Raw genomic sequence first — 20,774 nt, forward strand, 5'->3', positions numbered from 1 at the left:
TGTGACAAGCGTTGATTTGAAGAATGTAGTTGAAAGTTATATACGTGACAATCAAGTTCATCGACATGTGAGAGAGACAGCGTCATTCCGACAACAACGCTTCCTCTATCAAAAATCCCCTGACTTGAAGTGGACGAGAGAGTCCAACTAGGGGTGTGCAAAATGGGGTTCGGTTACCCGTTATGAATTTATTTCGGGTAACCGTTAGTTTCGGGTTACAAGAATGTCGACCCTAAACCGTATCCATAACTACCGGTACCCGCTTTTTCGGGTTTCAGGTTTTTTTCGGTCAGGTAATAGTTCAAATTAATATGAAATATTTTCTATAAAAATTGCAAATAAAGTAAGTACAAAAATCTAAATATCTACTAAAATAGTCCGACTAAAAAAATGGAAGAACAAAATCATACACCACTAGCAAACAACAATAATACATCATCCAACAGTAATAGATCGAGCAAAATCCAACATCAATCACAACATTAGCAAAACAGCAAAAACAACAATATTACTGGAAAAATGAGGGAAGTGAAAAATTGAGAGGGAAATTCCGGAGAAAATAGAAAATTTAAATATTGTTAAAAAGTATTACTGGAAAAATGGGTAAAAGTAAAAAAAAAATTGTAATTTCGGGCAGTTCGGTTACCCGCTTTTCGGGTCGGTTACCCGCATGTTCGATTCGGTTTTTTAAAAATTCAAAAAGACGGACCCTAACCCTATTATTTCGGTTCGATTACCCGCTTTTTCGGTTCGATTTTTTCGGTTTTCGGATTCGGTTTCGGTTTTCCGGATTTTTTTCACAGCCCTAAGTCCAACCCACACCTGCCTCTAAGAAAATTAATATTCCAAGCCCCGACAATCAGTTTGCCACTCACTCGTTCTACCAATATTAAACCTCAAAAATCCAAGTGCGTATTCTAGACACATCTCTACGGCATGAGAATAAGTTGTAGTTTTATCATTCATATAAACACTGTTGAATTGCTACATGAATATGGGAAAAAACCGTATCATGGTTTCCTATTTAATGACGAAAAGCAGTTATTCCGCGTGATCCAAAAGCTCCAAAGAGTTACTATAAAATATACGAAGTATATAGCATCCTTGACGATTTCTTAGTGAATGAATGTATACAAATAATTCCAACAATGTTATTAAAAAAAATAATCCCTAATTAGAGCTTGTAGAGAAACAAATTAATAAGAAATTTTGTCATTTAACACCTTAAAAAAAAAAACCAACATTTATAATTAAACACCTTACTCCGTACTTAATTAAATCATATTTAAACACCTTAAAAATACAAAATTTAAAATTCAACACCGAATAACGATTTCCATTATAAAAACGGAGGTGGCCCCACACTTGATTTCATCCAACTTTAGAGTAAAATCTTTCCACGATGGTTTAATTAACTTTCGACTTCTTGTTTTCCTCCCCCCTGTTCCCTTCTATTCATCCTTCACTCTATCCAGTTTCAATATCTCAAAAATATTTGCCTTTCAAATTTCTGAAATTGAAAGAGGGATTAAGTTTCTGCAACTTGCAATCAATCAAGGGGAGAAAGAGAATAATCAAGCAACAATCAGGTATAAATTAAGAGTATTTAGTTATCAATTGCTTATGAAAATTGATAATTTAGTAATTGAAATTGAGGTGTTATTCTGTAAAAATTAAACGAATTTTTCTGTACAATTCTTCCGCATTTATGATTTATAATGCTTGAGTTGATGAAATTCTATTGTAATTGGTGAAATAACCCCTAATTTGAATAAGTGAAAAATTAGGGTTCATATGAAAGTCGAATTGGGGATTTTGTGAATGTTAGTTGTTTTATCAAATTAGGCTTATTGAGTGGTAATTACCTTGATTATCACCTAATACATACAGTTTTATTTGACAATTGTAGGGAATATGCAATTCATAAGTTCATCTCAAAGAGAAAAAATGCTACTCGCGGTATAGTGTAGCGCAAATTGGATGGTACAGGCGTGTGCACGTAGCTCTAGGTGCACCGGGATCAAAACGACCAACATTAAACATAAAACGCGCGTTTTTATTAAATTTCCAGAAAAAAGAACAATGCCCTTGAACAAAAGAACAATTCCCCTAAACAAAAGAACATTAAAGGCTCTGTTCTTTTCAGCTATGTTTATCGCGTTTTTATTTGATTCGTTGTTATTTTTGCGATATATATTCTTCTGGGTTTTATATTTTGAATTCAAACTATGAAGAGGAGAGAGAAAGTGTGAACTAGGTTTTCTTAAATGGGTTTTAGAGAGAGAAAGTAATGAAAATCCCCAAAAAATCGTTGATTTTTCTGCTTCAACATCAAATTAAATTGATTTTTCTTCTTCAAACCTGAATTCTGCAGCTGGTAATCTGATTTTGGGAGGTAATTTTTCAATTTTGTAATAATAAATGGTATGTTTTGATGATTTTGATTTTGATTTTGTAATAATTGTGTTTTTGATGATTTTGACTATGTTGATGATTTTGATTGTGTAATAATCGTGTTTTGATGAATTTGATGATTTTAATGAATCAAATTATGTAATAACACGCTGATTTTGTTGAAATCGTTGATTTTGAAGATTTTGATTACGTAATTACGATTTTTTCCCCAGAAAAGAACATTTTTACCTATTAAAGGAACATATGTTCGTATTAAAAGAACAGTTTCATTATGCTCGTATTAAAAGAACAGTTTCATTATAGTAGAAAAATAGACCATTTGCGTTTCATAATTTGTTCTTTTATTTTACTGTGTTCTTCTTTTTTATTATTTTCAATTTTATTTGCGTTTCATAACTTGTTCCTTTTATTTTATTGTGTTATTTTTCTTGTTACTTTTTATTTATCCTTTGTTTCTTTGATTGCGTTCTTTTTCTTGTTTTTATACATGTTAACCTATTATTTTTTCCAGATATTAAGAATAATGTGCTTGATAATTCATAACAGAATGATGAAAACGATGATTCCGAATCATATGTTATTGTGGGACAAAGTACTTGACTTGTTTCTTTCAGTCTCTATATTTGTTCTTTTAGTCTTTTCATTTGTTCTTTTTATAATACTCTGTTAAAATAACAAAATAAAAACACGTGCACAGTTCTCATTATGCACTCTTTAACAATTTTTCCTTTCTCCTTCTTTGTTCTTCAATTATTTGATTCTACTTCCTATTTGTTCATTTTCTATTTTTCAGCAACTATATATATAATAATTGTACTTATGAGTCATAACCATTAGTCATTTTATAAATACATTTTAGAGAGAGAAAGAGAAGATGATTTATATTCTCTCAACATAAGAGAGATTTTTTGAAAGAGAAAGAGTTAGATGGTGAGTGATAGAGTAAAAAAAACATTTTCTCCTTATTCTCTCTCTAAAATTCCTTCTGAATGTTTCTTGTTTGTTGAAAATGAGTGAATTAAGAAAAAACACTAGTTCAATTTGGTTAGTTTTCTAATCAAGAGAATCTCTGGAGAGCGTGATATTTTCCGAGGATTGAGATCAGTTTTTTAAGATTTATTAAAAGATATTGATGTTCCTGATACATGTTGATCAAGTGATTAAGGTACGTTTCCTTGTTCTTTCCTCTAATGTTCTTTTTCAAGTTGTTATGTTCTTTTCACAACTTTACTTTAACTGTGTCATCAACATAGTTTGTTCTTTTAAATCAACATAGTTTGTTCTTTTATATCAACGTACATAGATTGTTAAAAAAAGAACATATAATGGTTTGAAAAGAACAAATAACACTTAAAAAAGAACATAGTCCGATTTGTGGTAAAAGAACAAAAAATACTTTTTAAAAAAATATAGATTTAGTTTTAAGTGCATCAAAAAATCTTCGTTTCGTCTTTTTAATTAGAATATAAAATCGTTTGAATAGAACAAATAACACTTAATAAAAGAACATAGTTCTGATGCGTGGGATAAGAACAAAAATACATTTAAATAAAAATGATCTAGTTTTAAGTGCATCAAAATATCGTCGTTTTCGTCTTTTTAATTAGAACACTAAGTGGTTTGAAAAGAACAAATACAACTAATAAAAGAACATAGATTTGTTGTTCTTTTCGTCCCTTTCATTCTGTTCTTTTGTTTGATAAGGAAAAAGAAAATGTTGTTCTTTTCCATGTGTTTTGTTCTTTTTTCTTCTGTTTTGTAAAAAAGTTGTTGTTCTTTTTTTAATTATTTTGTGTTCTTTTTAACTTATTTATATTTTTTAATATTTAATAACACTATCGATAATATTTTTTTTTGTTTTTCTGTTGTATTTTTCACACGATGTTCTTTTTGAAAAACAATTGTTCTTTTTATAGTTTATCAGGAGAGAGAATATGTTATTTTCATTTTTGTATATTTTCTTTAGTTTTTTAGCATTAGTGTTCTTCTCAGGTTTTAGTTAATGTTCTTTTCGTTTACTTTATTATGTTCTTTCTGTTTAGTTTGTTATGTTCTTTTTCGTTTTCTTTTAATGTTTTTGCGTTTTGGTGCAGGTGCACGTAGATCTACGTGCAGGCCCCTGCACCATCCGCGCGTTGATAGTGTAGTGTCTGTGTGTGTTGGGTTTGCTGGTATATGTAGATGCACTGCAATCACAGGGGTCAGTTCCCCTTTAACTCAACTCTTTGAGTTTGTGGGTAAATTATCATATTGTCTATTACTTTAGTTGCCCAATTATATTATAGTATGACTTTGGATGCCTATTAGCTCAAATTGGTAGAGCAATGTGCTATTGCACATAGATGTAGGTTCGAATCCTACATAGGTTGTAATTTTAGTATTTGATACTGTAAAAGATATCTGTTGATCTTGATGTTTGGAAGTATTGCTTGTGTTAATTTTGGAAATGATCTTAGTTTTGTGGTGCAATCTTATAAATTAAGATAGCTTATGAACAAAGATAGCTGCAATAAATGTGTCATGCCATACATTGTCTATGAGTCTCATTAAGGAATCATCTTCTTAACACAGCGATAATTTACTCGTGGAAGTATGGAACTTATTAGACTTTGGAAGTCAACTTTAGACAGAAAGATTAGTTTCAGTTAGAATGATTTGTTTACGTTATATGCCAATTGAACTGATAAGGATAAGATTACATTATATGTCAATTGAACTGATAAGGAGTTCTGCACAGGTTTTATAGGAGTTCACACAACTACAAATAACATGGAAATCATTTCAATGGATGAAATTCAATTCCAAACTGAATTTGAAATCTTAAAAGGAATTCAATTCCAAAATCCGTGTTTGGGAAACAAAAATACAACTACTCACAAGTACTCCAGCCATACTATTTTGTAATTCCTAAGACATATTGTACTGTATTCTAAGATATACATTTTCTACCTCAATCACCAAGACAAAATGTTGTGCCAAGCTCTTTTCTACTCTAATCACAAAATATACATCACTTTTCTTCTGTTCCGGTCACCAAAACTACATATTGCAATGAACACAATCAGTCAGCAAAGAAAGCAAACGCAGGTGTTTGTAACTCCGCCAACGCCGCACTGCCAAATGTTTACGTACAATTGATCAATAACACTCTTAGAAATTATATATCCAAGTATTTTTCACGCGTATTTTTCATTCTTTCTTCAAAATTACCTGAAAGCATCTTGAAGCTCCTTATTGGAAGGATTATACTTACACGCATTCCCAAATGCTTCTCTTGCATTTTTATAGTCCTGCAGCAATTCAAAGTTATCACAGTTTAGACGACAATGTAGGAAAAAAATCAGAACTTATTCCAAAAAGTAAAGATTAAAACATGATCATATAGGCTACTCCTGCTAGGGCTGAGCAAAACTATCTGAAAATCCGAAAATCCGAATACCCGATCCGCATCCGATCCGATTTTTTTGGATATCCGATCCGAAATCGATTTCGGATCGGATATCCGATCCGTAATTATCGGATACGGATACGGATACGGATCTTATTTTTTCTGAAATCGGATATCCGATATCCGAAAAATTATCGGATATCGGATATCGGATATCCGATATCCGACCCAAGATCCGAAATTGTACTAAATCCAAGTTTTTATTTTTTAGTTTTCAAAATCAAAACAAATGTTGCCCTAAACTCAAACTCATATCTCTCTCAGACTCTCACGGCCTCACGCCGTTTCTCTCTCTCATTTGTGTCCTTTCCCAATCTCTCATCTAGATCTCTCGCCGGCAACGATCGATCTCTCACCGGAAGCCCACTCTCACCTCTCACTGGCCGCTCTCAACTCTCAAGCTCTCGTTTCACGGCAGCGTCTTATCGATCTCTCACCGACCATAAGCTCTACTTCTGTTGTAATTCACCGGGTAATACAATTTATCTTAGTTCTTTGCTTTCTATTTTTTTATGTGAATTTGCAAGGTTGTTGGGGTAATATAATACTGAATGCCTGATTTTTCGATTTTTGGTAATCTGCAAGCTCAGGTTTTGGGTTTTCTCCTTCTAATTATTTTTGCCTTGTTGCTTAGTTGTTCGACATTATAGTCAGATTAGTCACCGGAGTACTTAACAGTGTGCAGTGGAAAAATTATATTTTACAATTTTATGGACTATTAGATAGCTATATATTGAGTTCGTAATATAATATTGAATGCCTGAGTTTTATGTAAGATGTGTGCTTTGTGTCACCAATTTTGGAGTAGAATATTTACAGTATTTACAGTATGAAAGATGTGTGCTTTGTGTTACCAATTATGGAGTAGAATATAGCTAGAACCATACCAGATTACCAGCACCGCATCACGTTTAAAAGTTAACTACCTAAGTAGTGTTTAAATGAAACTATATAGTATACACGGAGTATGCCTAATTGCAACAATTAATAAAAACAAAACAATATTTATTAGCTGGATAATTATGATAGATCTTCCCATGTGACAAAATCTTCAAAATATTAAATTAATCTATACTTATATTATGAATTTTATGATTTGTAATTCTTTACCGACATTAATATACTTCAAGTACTCCATTTGATAATACCCAAGTTTCTTCATCAATAATAATTAATTTAACTCCAAAGCTTAAATTCGGATGGATACAAAGTTTGTGACTTTGCAATGTCATTGTTGTTTTAGTTTTTATGTGAAATAAAGAGTCTGGTAAGTGGTAACAGGGATAGAAATTTGACAAAAAAAGTTTTGAATTGCTTTGCTCCTCTGCTTACTTAATTAAAGAGAAATTACAAGATTAACAAAAAGTTTTGTATTGCTTTGCTCCTCCTCTGCTCAAGCCTTTCTAATTGAGATATTGTTGCAGATTAATGGATGAAACGACCGGTGAAAGTATTACCCCCACCGGTCCCTCGAGCGAGGACCCTGTTGTTTCAAGTGCTCCTTGTGAAGGAGGTCAAAATCAACTAGAGCAAGGGGCTGCTGCAGTACCAAAAGCTCCAGCCAAAAGGCCCGCAACTGAAACTGCCACTGATGCTCAAAATAAAGGTAAGAAAAAAAGATCTTGGCTCTGGGATCATTTTGAGTTGATCATAAAAAATGGAGAAGAAAGAGCTAAATGCGTGTATTGTCCAACTGATGTTTGTGGTAGCTCTAAAACAGGCACATCTGTTATGAAAAATCACCTTCTTAGATGTAAAGAATACCCTCCTAACATCGATAAATCACAAAGGCTTCTTTCTTTGCAAAGTGAACAAAGTCAACAGAGTATGGGAGATGGCAGTGTTGGTGAAAATGTAACTGGGGAAAAAAAAGGGAAATTAGAATTTTGGAAGTTTAAGCAAGAGGATACTCGGAAAGCTTTTGCAAAGATGATAATAATGGATGAAATGCCATTTAGAGTTGTTGAGCGTGAGGGTTTTCAACTTTTCGCATTGCTAATAGTATACATTTCTTGTTTGTGTTGGTTTTCTTTGGCTTTTATCAACTAGAAAAGCCAACAACAAGATCATCTTTCAATGGGCCGGGCCGTTTTCCAACCTAAAATGTGTATGTGCTAATGTAGTAATGTGCTATTGCATACTTCCTCCGTCTTTTAATACTCACAACGTTTGTTAGTTTCACGCATGCCAATGCACAACTATGATCATTTATATCTTAAATTTTCTTTATGCAAAAATTATAAAAGGTAAAAAGTTGATATTTTGAAAATACACATTGAGACGAATCTAACAAGATCCTACATGACTATGTTTTATCTTATACAAAAAACACTACGAATAGTCAAAGTAGATTATATGAATAGTGGCAAAAGTCCAAACGTTGCGAGTATTAAAAGACGGAGGAAGTATTTGTTTTGATATCTTAACCCTTTCAAAACAATATAAGATCTAATTTTTGGGTACAATTGATAAATGAAGATCGAAGGTGTAGATCGAAACATCAAATTAAGTTAAAAAACATATCGATACAAAAGGTTGAACAATATATTCTGTATTAGTACTGGCACACTAAACGCGAATCTAATCGCATAATTAAAATAATAGAGATTTTTTGCAAGGGAGAAACAAGAGTTTCCACATAATCCAATATGTAACGAACATGCTATGTTCTTCCGAGTTATATATGACTAGGTGGGTTTTGAGTCCAGTCGACAAACACAAACTCATGATCATGGTTATCATCAGAAGTTGGTCTTCTCAAAATTAATCCCCAAAAAGATGTGAATCCCAACATCAAATTAAGTTAAAAATCATATTGATACAAAAGATTGAACAATATATTTTGTACTAGTACGTACTCCAACACTAAACGCGGATCTAATCACATAATTAAACTTGTGAAATTTGTTCTAAGGTAAAGAAAAAGGAGAAACAAGAGTTTCCACGTAATCCAGCATGTAACAAACACCCTCTGTTCTTCCGAGTTGTATTTGACTAGGTGCATTTTGAGTCACGTCGACAAACACAAGCTCATGATCATCGATATCATACGTTATTCTTTTCAAAATTAGTCCCCCAAAAGATGTGAATCCCATTAGAAAACCAGATAACTCCACGCTAAACAATTTGTTCCAAGAATCCCACTTACCATATTTCTCTAACTTCCAAGCCTCCACCACACGCCCCCTCGGATGAATTCTATAACATTCACAAATGCAAATACTTTTGCCTTTGAGAGATATTAACGAATTCTCCGTAGTAACAATAACTATGATTGTTATTATTATTATTATCATTCAAAATAATCGGAATCGACTCGAAAATTTCTTGGACTAGATCAAATTTAGCCATAACCTTGTTTTTAAGATTAGTGTCGAAACAATAAAAATGCAATTTCTCATTGATTAGAGCTGCATTCGATCCCCATCTTATGCATCCTCCAGGAGTAACAAGGGACTCAAAAGCATTACTATCTACCTTTCTCCATTTATTATCCCTCATTGAGTATACATGAATTCTTAAGCTTATTATTCCAAATACTAACAATATCTTGTAGTCATTGATAGAAGGAACGAAGCCAAACCATGACATAATTCGGCTGTAGTAATAGGATTGAGTTTTAGGGTATGGGAATGATATTTCCTTGGTTTCTTTGGTGGCGGGGTTACAAAGGTAGATAAGTTTTTTGTCATCAGAGTACGTGCATATAAGGCCATGACATGATCCAATTAGGCCGCCCAAATTTTCTTGAGTGTGGAGGAAGCTGGAAGGGTTTACTTCTAACACAGTCGAATTTAAGTTTACGTTGTCGTCCCTTTTACCAAGAGATAAACACTTACGCAACCTATAACTTGAATCATAGAGCAAGGTTAAGAACGGCTTGTTTGAGTTTAGTGTATGGAACTTGATGAAGTTAGGGTTTGAGATTACCGAATACCATGATTTGGATACTAATTTGAATCTTACCAATGATTTTGTCGGTAGTCGAACCAAGATCTCGAGTGTTAGCTCCAGAGGTAAGCACCCATCAATATGATCATAATTTGCTACAAACTTCAATCTTCCCCTGTCAATGATTTTGGCCTCCGCCATATTTTTTTACTAGGTTTTCACACTTTTCGAAGGAAAAATTACTTTAAATAATCCAACCTTTCGACGATTTTCTGTTAATAATCCGACCTTTGGATTATTATCTAATAATCTAACCTTTGCACCCCATTAACTTTCATTGCACCTAACAAGTCACCAACCCGGTATAGCAGGTCACCTATATACGTGTCATGCAACCATTTGTTATTTTTATATTAGAAAATAATTAATATATATATTTTTTTCCCTTTACCTTCTTCCTTTTTCTAGTTTTTTTCTTTCTTCTTTTCTTTACCCTTCCTCCTTGTTTAGTCGCGGCCTCCACCAGAACTCTAACCCTTAACCAAATCCATTATAAAAACCATTTTTTTCATTTTTAATATTATTTCTTTGAATTACATTAAAAAAAAAAAAACTTCCTCATCTCCTATATCCACCACCGCAACTCCTCCTCTTCCGCTTCATCATCATTCCTTCTTTATTCTTCTTGTCAATTACCAACAAGTTATGCCTTTTCAACTAGTGAAATTTCTATTGATTTTTTTTTTATGATTAGTAAAAAAATTAATGAAGGATTACTCAAATAACTAAAGAGAATTTCAATTGAAATTTTAGTATGAGGAAACGGATTTGTAGATCTTGATGAGGGTGTGGTTATATATCTGCTAGATTTTGCCGCCCCACTTTGTAGATGGTTTTGATGGTGGTGACAGAGCTAGGGACATTCCGAGGTGAGGGGTATTACCAGTGGTGGTTGATTTTGGGTGTTAGTGATTGTTTGTTGGTGGTGAAGAATAGACGGTGGGGAGGAGAGGTGAAGGAGAAAGATGGTTGGTTTAATTGGTTGGGTAGTGGTTGTGGTGGTGGTGCGGTACAGACAATAAAAGGATGGAGAGAAATTTTTTGTTACATAAAGGTAAAATTAATTTTAAGAAATATAAATAAAATAATTCCATCAAAAAGGAAAAAAAATACAGCAATCAGTTTTGAGGAATGATGGGTTCTTTTTAGAATAAATAAAAATAAATAAATAAAGGTGATGACTTGTTGTGCCGGTTGCAAGTGGTTTAGGTGCAATAAAAATTAATAGGGTATAAAGGTTAGATTATTAGATAATAATCAAAAGGTTGGATTATTAACGGAAAATGGTCAAAAGGTTGGATTATTTAAAGTAATTTTTCCCTTTTCGAATTGAACTTGTAGATTTTTATAATTATGTGAATATTAGGGTATAGCTTTGAGATTGTTATTGGTGTTATTCATGATACGTGCGCGTTTAGAATTAATACAAATTCCTAAACTAATACAAATTCCTAAAAGATAAATATACTTAATTTATTTAGAATTTTAGTTGTTATAGACTTATAGGTACACTACAAGAAATTGTACTATTAACGACGGGAAATCCCGTCGCGAAAGGCCAATAATCGTTGATTAGCGACGGGATATCCTGTCGCGAATCCGTCATAAAAGGGGGCCGTCGTTAATAGAAATCCCGTCGTAAATCCGTCGTAAAAGACATTTGCGACGGTTATTCCCGTCATTGTTTGGTTGTTAGCCCCGTTGCAAAAGGCTTTTGCGACGGAATTTTTGACCCGTCGTAATTAGGTTGTCGTTAAAGATACAAATTCTTGTAGTGGTAGAAGTTACCGACTAACAAGTACCTGCATACTACTAGTATTATGATACTACTATATGGCTAGGAAGACGACGCCAAAAAGTAGACAACAAAGAACATACGCAATAGTACTATTTTTTTTTAAAAAAAAAAATTAAAATTTTATTAGTTAATTAAAATCATTAACGTATGATTGACGTTTGATTATTATATAATAGTGATTAATTGGTCGGAATATGGGCTAAGGTAGTAATTTACAACAATAACTAAACATCTAGTAATTGATAATTTTTAACAAGGTAGGTAATAATTTGCAAAATTACTCCCCTCAAAAAAAAAATTTGCAAAATTACTAAAAGTCTAGGTAATTAATAATTTGCAAATTTTCCTATACTATCATTCAAGCTGATTTTCAAAAGGTCTTGCACGCACTAGGTGTACAATAAATTTATTGTACACCAAGATAACTTTTACCTATTTTTTTGTAACTGGATAAATATTTTAAAGAGTTAAATGGTTAATTTTATACATTATTAGTGATTTTGAAGAACAATTTTTATTAAAATGAAAATTTTTATCATTAAAGAATGGATAACTTTTACACATATAAGTATAACTTTTAAACATTTTGAGTTAACTTTTACTTTGTTGTACAATATTTATTGTACAACCATTGTAAATAAGAATTTGAGGCTGATTTTTGTCCATGAGAACAAAGAGAGAAAGTCACATTCCTAAACTAATTTAACTTCCTAAAAGATAATTACCGAAAGATAGAGATATAAATCTTATAGGATTTAATCTCATGTTTGATGTATATTAGACTTCTAGTCATATTAGTGATCTAGGACAGAGTACTAAACAATGTTATAGTTCCTAAACAATTAATCATGACTTCATTAACCAATGATATTTTGACATAGTGGTTAAGTATGAAGGTCTGTGTACGATAGGCCGGTCTCAAGTTCGAATCCTCATTTTCCATTTGTAATTCTATTCTCCTTTGTGACTCATTCGCACCAAAATAATCATGACTTAATGTTTTAAAACACCAAACTTGTTCTAATTAACTAAAGTATTCATAAATTATAATCGGAATCGAGGACTAACATTTAAGAACAGAGTCGTTTCTTTTGAAAAGAGGAAAGCGTGATGATGTAACATCGTGATCTAGCTTGTGATCAAAAGTTCAAAACTAATAACAAGAAGTGTGATGGCTCTTATCTCGATATGTTCATTTCGAGAAATCGATGTTATTACTAATTCGTTTGATGTTTTTTCGTCATGTTTTCAAGGAGGTTGATTTAGTGGCTCATACTATGAGTCTATAAACCATCTTAATTAACTCATTCGAGTTTTCTATGAGAGTGTGGATAGAGTGTTATCCAAGTATGATTGAAAACGTAATTGCTTGGGATTTCTGTTTAAACTATTCGATAAAAAGATATATTCTTTCCGTTTAAATTAGTCAATATCTGAAGTTTTAGTCAACATTCATAATTCGGGAAAAGGTAATATCCTACAACATAAATTTTTAATTAAGTACAACATTTTTTTAAGGTAGTTTTTCACAAAAATTCAATTTATAAGGTACTAGTAGTTTTTAACAAACGAAAAATGATAAAGGTCGCAACATGCGACCTTTAAGCCGTGTCACATGATGACATGACATGCTTATGTGTCATGATTTAAATTGGAAACTAAAATATTTAACTTATATAACCTACAATACATGTTTCAAAAAAAAAAGTAGGGAAATCTTAAAATTCTAATTTGTTTCCTTTTTGTTAGATAATGCCTTGAATCGGTCAAGCCCCTTACTGCAACGCCCTAGCACGGGGATCTGTTATTTTGGACACGGGTTATCTGTTTTGGGCCTATTTTCTAGGCTTTTTTCGCATCTGTCTAGAGAGTACTATATAAACTCTTTAGGTCATAACCTAGCTGTATTCTGTAATTTGTATTCCTCAAGATCAATAAAACTTTTCTCCCCTCTGCCTGTGGACGTAGCTAACACATTGTTAGTGAACTACGTTAAATCTCTGTGTTCTTTAATTACGTTAATTTAATCTTTCTTTGCATCCGTTATAACACTTTTTTATCTCGAATACCTTATTTACCTATTTTCATAGTAAAAGTATTGTATTGATAGTAAAAATAATCTGATGACGCATACCCTACGTGGCGCCTATGTGTACCAATTAAATCCCGACACGTAAGATTGCGACAGCTAAATATTATCGCAACTTGCAACCTTTATCATCACCCTTTAACAAATTTGCCAAATATATAAAAGAATATGAAATTGTTCTTCACTTAATTTGTGTTTAAATATTCTATAAACTACTTGAACTATTCTTGTACATAGATTTAGTAAACGAAAAAGTTGTAGGCCATGACAAACGGATCGAATTGAAGACTCAAAATATATGGTAAACCTAACTAACTAAGCCTGGCCCACTAATAAGTAATCATGTGTCGACTTCATAACCCTAATACCCCTACTTGTGTATGTATATTATTATATATATATATATGTATATTTAATAATCTGAAGCCTTGAAACCCTTATTTTAGAAAAAAAAAAAAAATTAAAAAAATGGACGAGCAGGATATCATCAAACGGAGGATATGGAAGCTTGCGACAAATTGTGATAAAATTGATGGGTGTTTACCGCAGGTAGTAAAACTCGAGATCTTGCTTCGACTACCAGCAAAATCATTGGTAAGATTCAAATTAGTATCTAAATCATGGAATTCCGTAATTTCAAACCCTAATTTCATCAAATCCCATACACTAAACCCAAAAAACCCAACCCTAACCCTACTAAACGAAAACTACTATTCAGGTAATTATAAGCAATTTTTGAAGGGAAATAATTACAAGCTAGTAACTTCTTTTTCCTTTTCCAAAAGCAACAACTTTATTCCTTTGGTGTTAGAAGTAAACCCTACTTTCCTTGAATCGAGACTAATTGTTAACATTATTGGATCATGTGACGGCCTCATATGCACGTATTCTCCTTCGTGCAAACACTGTATTTACATCTTTAACCCTGTTATCAAAGAAACCAGGGAAATTCTCCTCCCGTTCTCTAAACCAACCGGTTTTTACAAAATTGTAGAGGCTTCATGGTTTGGGTTCGTTCCCTCGATCAATGACTACATGATTTGGTTAGTAGTTGGCGGACCAACACTAAAAGACCTAAAAATCGTTGTATATTCAATGAGGGGTGATAATTGGAGAGAATTAGATACTACTACTAGTAGTGCTTTTGGATTCATTGATATCGACATGAATATACAATGGGGGATGAATTCGGTTGTAATTAATGAGATATTGCATTGTTGGTTGGGCAATTTTGGTATCAATTTTATGGTTAAGTATGATTTAGTCCAAGAAATTAGTATGGTGGTGCAAATTAATTTGAATGATAATCAAGTTTATAATAAGGGTAATCAGGACTCAAGTTTTTGCATTTGTAAAGTTAATTTCTATTATGAGGTGATGGATGTTTGGAAGTTGGATAAATATAGCAACTCGGATTCTTGGAACAAATTGTTTAGCCTCAATTTCGAGCCATCGCCTTCTCGGTTGGGCTATCGTTCCCTTTTGGGATTCACATCTAGTGGGGGTATTTTGGTAAGATCTAGTCCGTTTTATGATGGTACTAACAAAATGATTACCGAGCTCTTGCTTGTTGACCCGGATCAAAATCCACCTCGTCAAATTCCACTTGGAAAAATAGATGGTGCTTTCTTTCACATGTTGGATTATGAGAGTACTCTTGTTTCTCCGTTGTCATTGCCTTAAAACTCCACTAATATTGCTGATGTGGACGTTTTAAGCTCAACTAATCTTGCTTAAAACTCTTACTCGATCTTAGACAAGTCTTGAATTGCATTATTCTTGTGAAATCGCATCATATCTTTGAGTTAGTCGCATTGTTTGCTAGCTAGTAGTAAAACACAACAATATGTAATGTTTTTTTTTTTAATTTAAATGTTTGTTGTTACATTATTGAATTATTTCATTTTTTAAGAATCAAAGTCCAAATTAGAAAAAAACAATGTTTTTATTTTTATTTTCTATTATGATAATACCGACGAGTGCGTAGTTGCTTACGGCAAGGGCTAATATACTCCGAATCTTGCTTCAACTACCGGCAAAATCAATAGTAACCGGACCATAATTATCGATGAGATACTCAAATTACTAGTTAACTAGTGTGTGGTCCGGGCTTTGCCCATTGTTAAAAGACTGTAGTTTACATTTGTATTGGAAAATATAAATATTGTAGCTAGTTGAGATGGTAGGAAATGAAACTTTAATTCATGAGGTTTGATGTTCGATCCTTGCTACATGCTTTTGTGGTTGTCACACATGCTTTTGTGGTTGTCAATAACATGCCGTGATGCTTATTAGTGGTGATGTGGCGTGTAAGGAGGGGGTATACGTGACACGTATACGTTTTTCTAAACGCCTTTTAATATATTAGTATAGATTATGGAGTACTAATTAGTTTTAATATGGAATATAAAACTTCATTTGGGCTTATAAGTGGAACAAACACTCCAAGAAAATACTTGGATTTATAAAGATCAAATACTTACGATTTATAAAGATCAAACTATCTTTATAATTTTTTTCAAGTAAATTACAAATGTACAAGAAAATACTCCGAAGTTGTTCTTCAGTTTAGGTTTATACGGAGTATTATTCTTGTACATTGATTTAGACATTCGAATAAAAAAAAAGACATTGATTCACTATAAGAACAATAAGGGCCAACACTCGTAAATTTAACCATAAACTGGAATATTTCACGTCGTAAAAAAACAATAACGACGGGATTACCCGTCGTCAAAAGTGGGCCATCATAATTGATTGCCCCGTCCCAAATATCAAGTAGGACTATTGGTCAATTAGATTATTCGGGTTAGGTTATGAAGGGTCCAGATATGTTGACGTATAATTTTTTTTACATAAAAGACTAGATTTGAGCGCGTCATAAATATTGTGCCATTAATGAGATTGTTTTATATGGTGATTTAAACATTTAGTAAATGAACAAGTTGCAGCCCATGTCAAACACAAGACCCAAAATATGGGTTAACCTAATTAATTAACCCCACAAAGATTTACCCTAATACGACTTCCTTTAAGATCTCCCCACGTGTATATATATGTAATTCGGATATTTCATGAAATACCCCGAGTTTTGGCTTAATTCACCAAATGCCCATCAAGTTCCAATAATTCACCAAATACCCCTCACAAATGACTTATTACCCCAAATACCCCTCCATGACGTCATCATCCTCAATTAACTCAATTACCATCTAATTAACCCACTCATTTACCCATTTTTCCTAATTAACCCATTTTTTCCTAATTAACTCATCTTCTTCCTCTGACTTCTTCCGCCACCACCCCTTCTTCATCTCCCTTCTTCCGCCACCACATCGCCCCCGTTTTCTCCCTCCTCGACCCCATCACCGCCGCCACCACCTCGTCCCCATTTACCATTTGTCGCCCCTCACCTTTTCCTCCTCCCTCACGTCCACCCTCCCTACATTACCACCACCGCCGCCACTCATTGTAATACCCAAAATTTTATGATTTTATAAAATATACTTTTAGGCAGAATAAGGTTATAGTAGTATTTATCTATTAAGAATATTTTCCTAAATTAAATAGCATAATTATAACTTTTTTTATAAAACCTAGTTTAGTTTTAGTAAGACTCTTTTACTAGCATTATAAATACCCACTAACCCTAATTAGTTTATACGAAAGTAGTTCAATCGTATTATTATTTTTGCCGTCTACCTCTAGTGTAATTGTTGCGTGAGGTTTCATGGAATGGGAATCAAAGTAGCCAAACTTTGATTTATTATCTCCTATACGCATCATCATCAACATCAAACATTTGAGCGCATGGGACTGGAAGTTTTTACTACCCAAATCGTAATAGGCAGTCGTTTTTCTACTTTGTTCGTATGGTGTTAATTTCCGGAAAGGTAATCACACGTACTTAGTCTATTCGAATTATCTGTATATGTAAATTGTAATCACGCACATCTAGTCCTTTTGAGTTGTTCATATAGTGTAAATTATTATTACTATGTGTAATTATGCGCACGTTTATCTCTCGAAGTTGTATGATATTACGAGACTTTTTACTTTGTAATTGTATTTAAATAGATGATTGAGATTACATGTTTGTTAGTTGAACTCGATATACGAATGTTGTACGAATATATAAGTTGAGTTGATTGTTTGATTTATGTTGGGATCATTAAGAGTAATATTTGGGTATTAGATTCATGCGAGTAAATAGTAAAGTTGATTGTTTGTTGGGATCATTAAGAATAGTATGTGGGTATCAGATTTATGCGAGCAACTAGTAGAGTTGAAGAAATATTTATGACGAATACTTTGTATTATGTTCAGAGCCACTGCCATTATTTAGAAGTATACAATGGGTTTTGATTATATTATGCGAAGATCAAGATTGAGTTTTATTATATTTTTGGTTTGAGGCTCAGCGTTATACACCTTAATCCTTGGCATGTTAAGTAATGAGATGATAACCATTAGTAGAGAAGCAAGATACAATCTTTATTTTTCTTAATCTCCCCCAAAGTGGGATTTGGTCCAACAGTGGCCTTGACTCAGAGAGTCTTTCTAGTAGCTATTGAGAGTTTCAAGTTTTTATACTTGTTGGTTTATTTATTCGAATTACCCATGTCCAAGGCTAGATATAGAACAAAGAGCAAATATGGCACCTATTGGTTTAAGTAAGTTTAGTAGAGGAAAAAGATTATATCAATATATTGAGGTTCAGTTGAAAGGAAGATCTAGAGTATCTATAGGCTATGGAGCTAAGTATTCTTTTGGGACTATACTTGAAATGTAGTTTCATACTACATTGTTTAAATGAGCATTTATTATTCTATATTGGTATGTTTTTATTTCAGGTGATTACTCAGCCTTTTGCTGACGTGTGTGTTTATTTGCTATGTGTGTTTGCGGCCATGTCTTTTTCTTATGGTGGCCCTGCGACGATCCTTTTGGAATTTGTCCTCTATGGTGAGCAGTCAAGATGACTGGAGCAGATTGATCGTGAAGGATTGCAGTTAGAAGTTAAAGGAGCTCAAAGTGTTACCGTTAGTCTTTTATAACAGTTACGTAGTTGTAAATAGATCACCTAGTAATTGAGTTGTAATAGTTTGAGTTTTGTAAGCCTTAGCACTTGACAATGTGGTCAAGTGTGGCGGTGATACCTCCGATTTAGTTATAAGCTTCCGCAAAATTTATTATAAAGCCTTTTATATTCTTATTTATTTATAGTTAGTATATCGGGGGTGTTACACTTACAAATTTTACAAGTAACGTATTGACTAAGTCAAAAACATTACCTAGTGCCTCAAACGCTACCGCCGAACACGTCCTTAGTATATGCAATGGGATATGAATCACATGAGAAAGTTGCTACAAGGCCCACAACTTTTCAAATACACAAGCTCAAGCCTACTCATGGTGATATGATTCTGTTTGGTTAAATAGATCGACTTTACAAAATCTATGCGTGAATTTAGAAATCAACAGACCTAACTAATTACATAGTAATCCTTTCGTCCCAAATTAGTTGTTACACTTTCTTTTTTCGTGCGTTCCATATTAGTTGTTACACTTCTAAATTAGGAATGATTCTTTATTATATTGTCTCTCTTCCCACTCCCTCTTTCATTCAATTAAAAAATACCTTACTAACTCATATCACAACTACTTTTTCGATAAAATTACAATTGATAACAAAACAACCACTTATCACCTAAAACTTTGTATAAAGGTAAATGTAACAACTAATCTGGAACGGAGGGATCGGAGTATTAAATGATCAAACAGACAAAACAATAAACCTAATTAGAAATGCTGGTATGGACGAATAAGTATCTCATTTAACTCTCATAAGTCTTATCACAAATTCAAAACTCTATTAATCTCAAAATCTCAATCACGCTATAGATACAATAACAACATAATAAACGCTTTTTATACGGGCAACACATATGAGTTTTAAATCACGAAGAACGTACACAATAGGACTCCAATTAACAAAAAAATAAAATACATTTTTTTTCTACACGTAAAATCCAGTCCGTAAAGGGCGAGCAAAACCGTGTACTCCCTCCGTCCCGGAATACTCGATCCGGTTTGACCGGCACAGAGTTTAAGGGACTTGAATTGACTTATTTAATTTAATAGGTAGTAGTTGATAGTTGGTATTATTTTAATATAGTTAGTGGGAAATGTGTTAAGAGGTGAGGTTGGGGAGAGTATAGGTTGCATTTTTAATTATTTTTTGTATGGAGTAGGGGGTAGGTGGGTTAATAGGGGTGGAGTGAGAAATAATATAATATTGTTAAAATATTTCTATTTTTAGAAACAGCTCAAGTATTAAAGGACGACCCGATAAGGAAAACAGGTCAAGTATTCCGGGACGGAGGGAGTACCTACTATAACATTTGTTGGGGTGTTAAAATGGTATGGGGCATACCATTTTAACCCAAAAGCCAATAAAACTCACTCAAACCCATTATCACTTATAAGGTCTTAAAGGCCCAACAAGGCACTGTATATACCCCTCAAGGGACAAGATAAAACGGATCATTCTCTAACCCTAGAAAAGTTACCCTACTCTCTCTCCCCTAAACACTCCCATTTTATACATCAACTAGATTTTAGCCCGTGCGATGCACAGATTTTATTAAATTGTTAAGTTAAAATAAAACCCTATATATATATATATATATATATATATATATATATATATATATATATATACATATACATATATATACTAACTGCTATATTTTATATAATCGTTTTTATTTTGGATTAAATTTTAGTTTAGGTTTATTTTTTAATTATTAGAGTGCTTGAATTCGGATGAATTTGTATATACGTAATATTAGTAATTAATTAATAAAAATATATACGTGATACCTAATTATTTATCTACGTGACACTCGACATTTTTACTCAAATATAATTTTGAACTCTTATTTTTCATTGGCCGAAACCAATAGTAATCCTAGGTGGCGCTCTAATATTTCAGCAAATATATATATATATATATATATATATATATATATATATATATATATATATATATATATATATTAGATTGTACT

At 32.7% G+C, this 20,774-nt stretch overlaps 2 protein-coding genes across 2 annotated transcripts; one reads left to right on the top strand and one right to left on the bottom strand.

The window, feature by feature from the left end:
- Nucleotides 1-6,195: 6,195 nt before the first annotated feature.
- On the top strand, nucleotides 6,196-8,083 carry LOC110779456 (zinc finger BED domain-containing protein RICESLEEPER 3-like). Its single transcript, XM_021983970.2, has 2 exons — nucleotides 6,196-6,335; nucleotides 7,288-8,083. The coding sequence occupies exon 2, from the start codon at nucleotides 7,292-7,294 to the stop codon at nucleotides 7,910-7,912; it is 621 nt and encodes a 206-aa protein (XP_021839662.1). The 5' UTR covers nucleotides 6,196-6,335; nucleotides 7,288-7,291; the 3' UTR covers nucleotides 7,913-8,083.
- A 689-nt stretch (nucleotides 8,084-8,772) lies between these two features.
- On the bottom strand, nucleotides 8,773-9,955 carry LOC130468921 (F-box/kelch-repeat protein At3g23880-like). Its single transcript, XM_056837974.1, has 2 exons — nucleotides 9,180-9,955; nucleotides 8,773-9,061 (listed from the first exon to the last, which is right to left on the bottom strand). The coding sequence occupies exons 1-2, from the start codon at nucleotides 9,953-9,955 to the stop codon at nucleotides 8,773-8,775; spliced, it is 1,065 nt and encodes a 354-aa protein (XP_056693952.1).
- Nucleotides 9,956-20,774: the final 10,819 nt, after the last annotated feature.

This window comes from Spinacia oleracea, chromosome 3 (genome assembly GCF_020520425.1).
Source record: "Spinacia oleracea cultivar Varoflay chromosome 3, BTI_SOV_V1, whole genome shotgun sequence".
In the NCBI taxonomy this organism is placed as follows: Eukaryota; Viridiplantae; Streptophyta; class Magnoliopsida; order Caryophyllales; family Amaranthaceae; genus Spinacia; species Spinacia oleracea.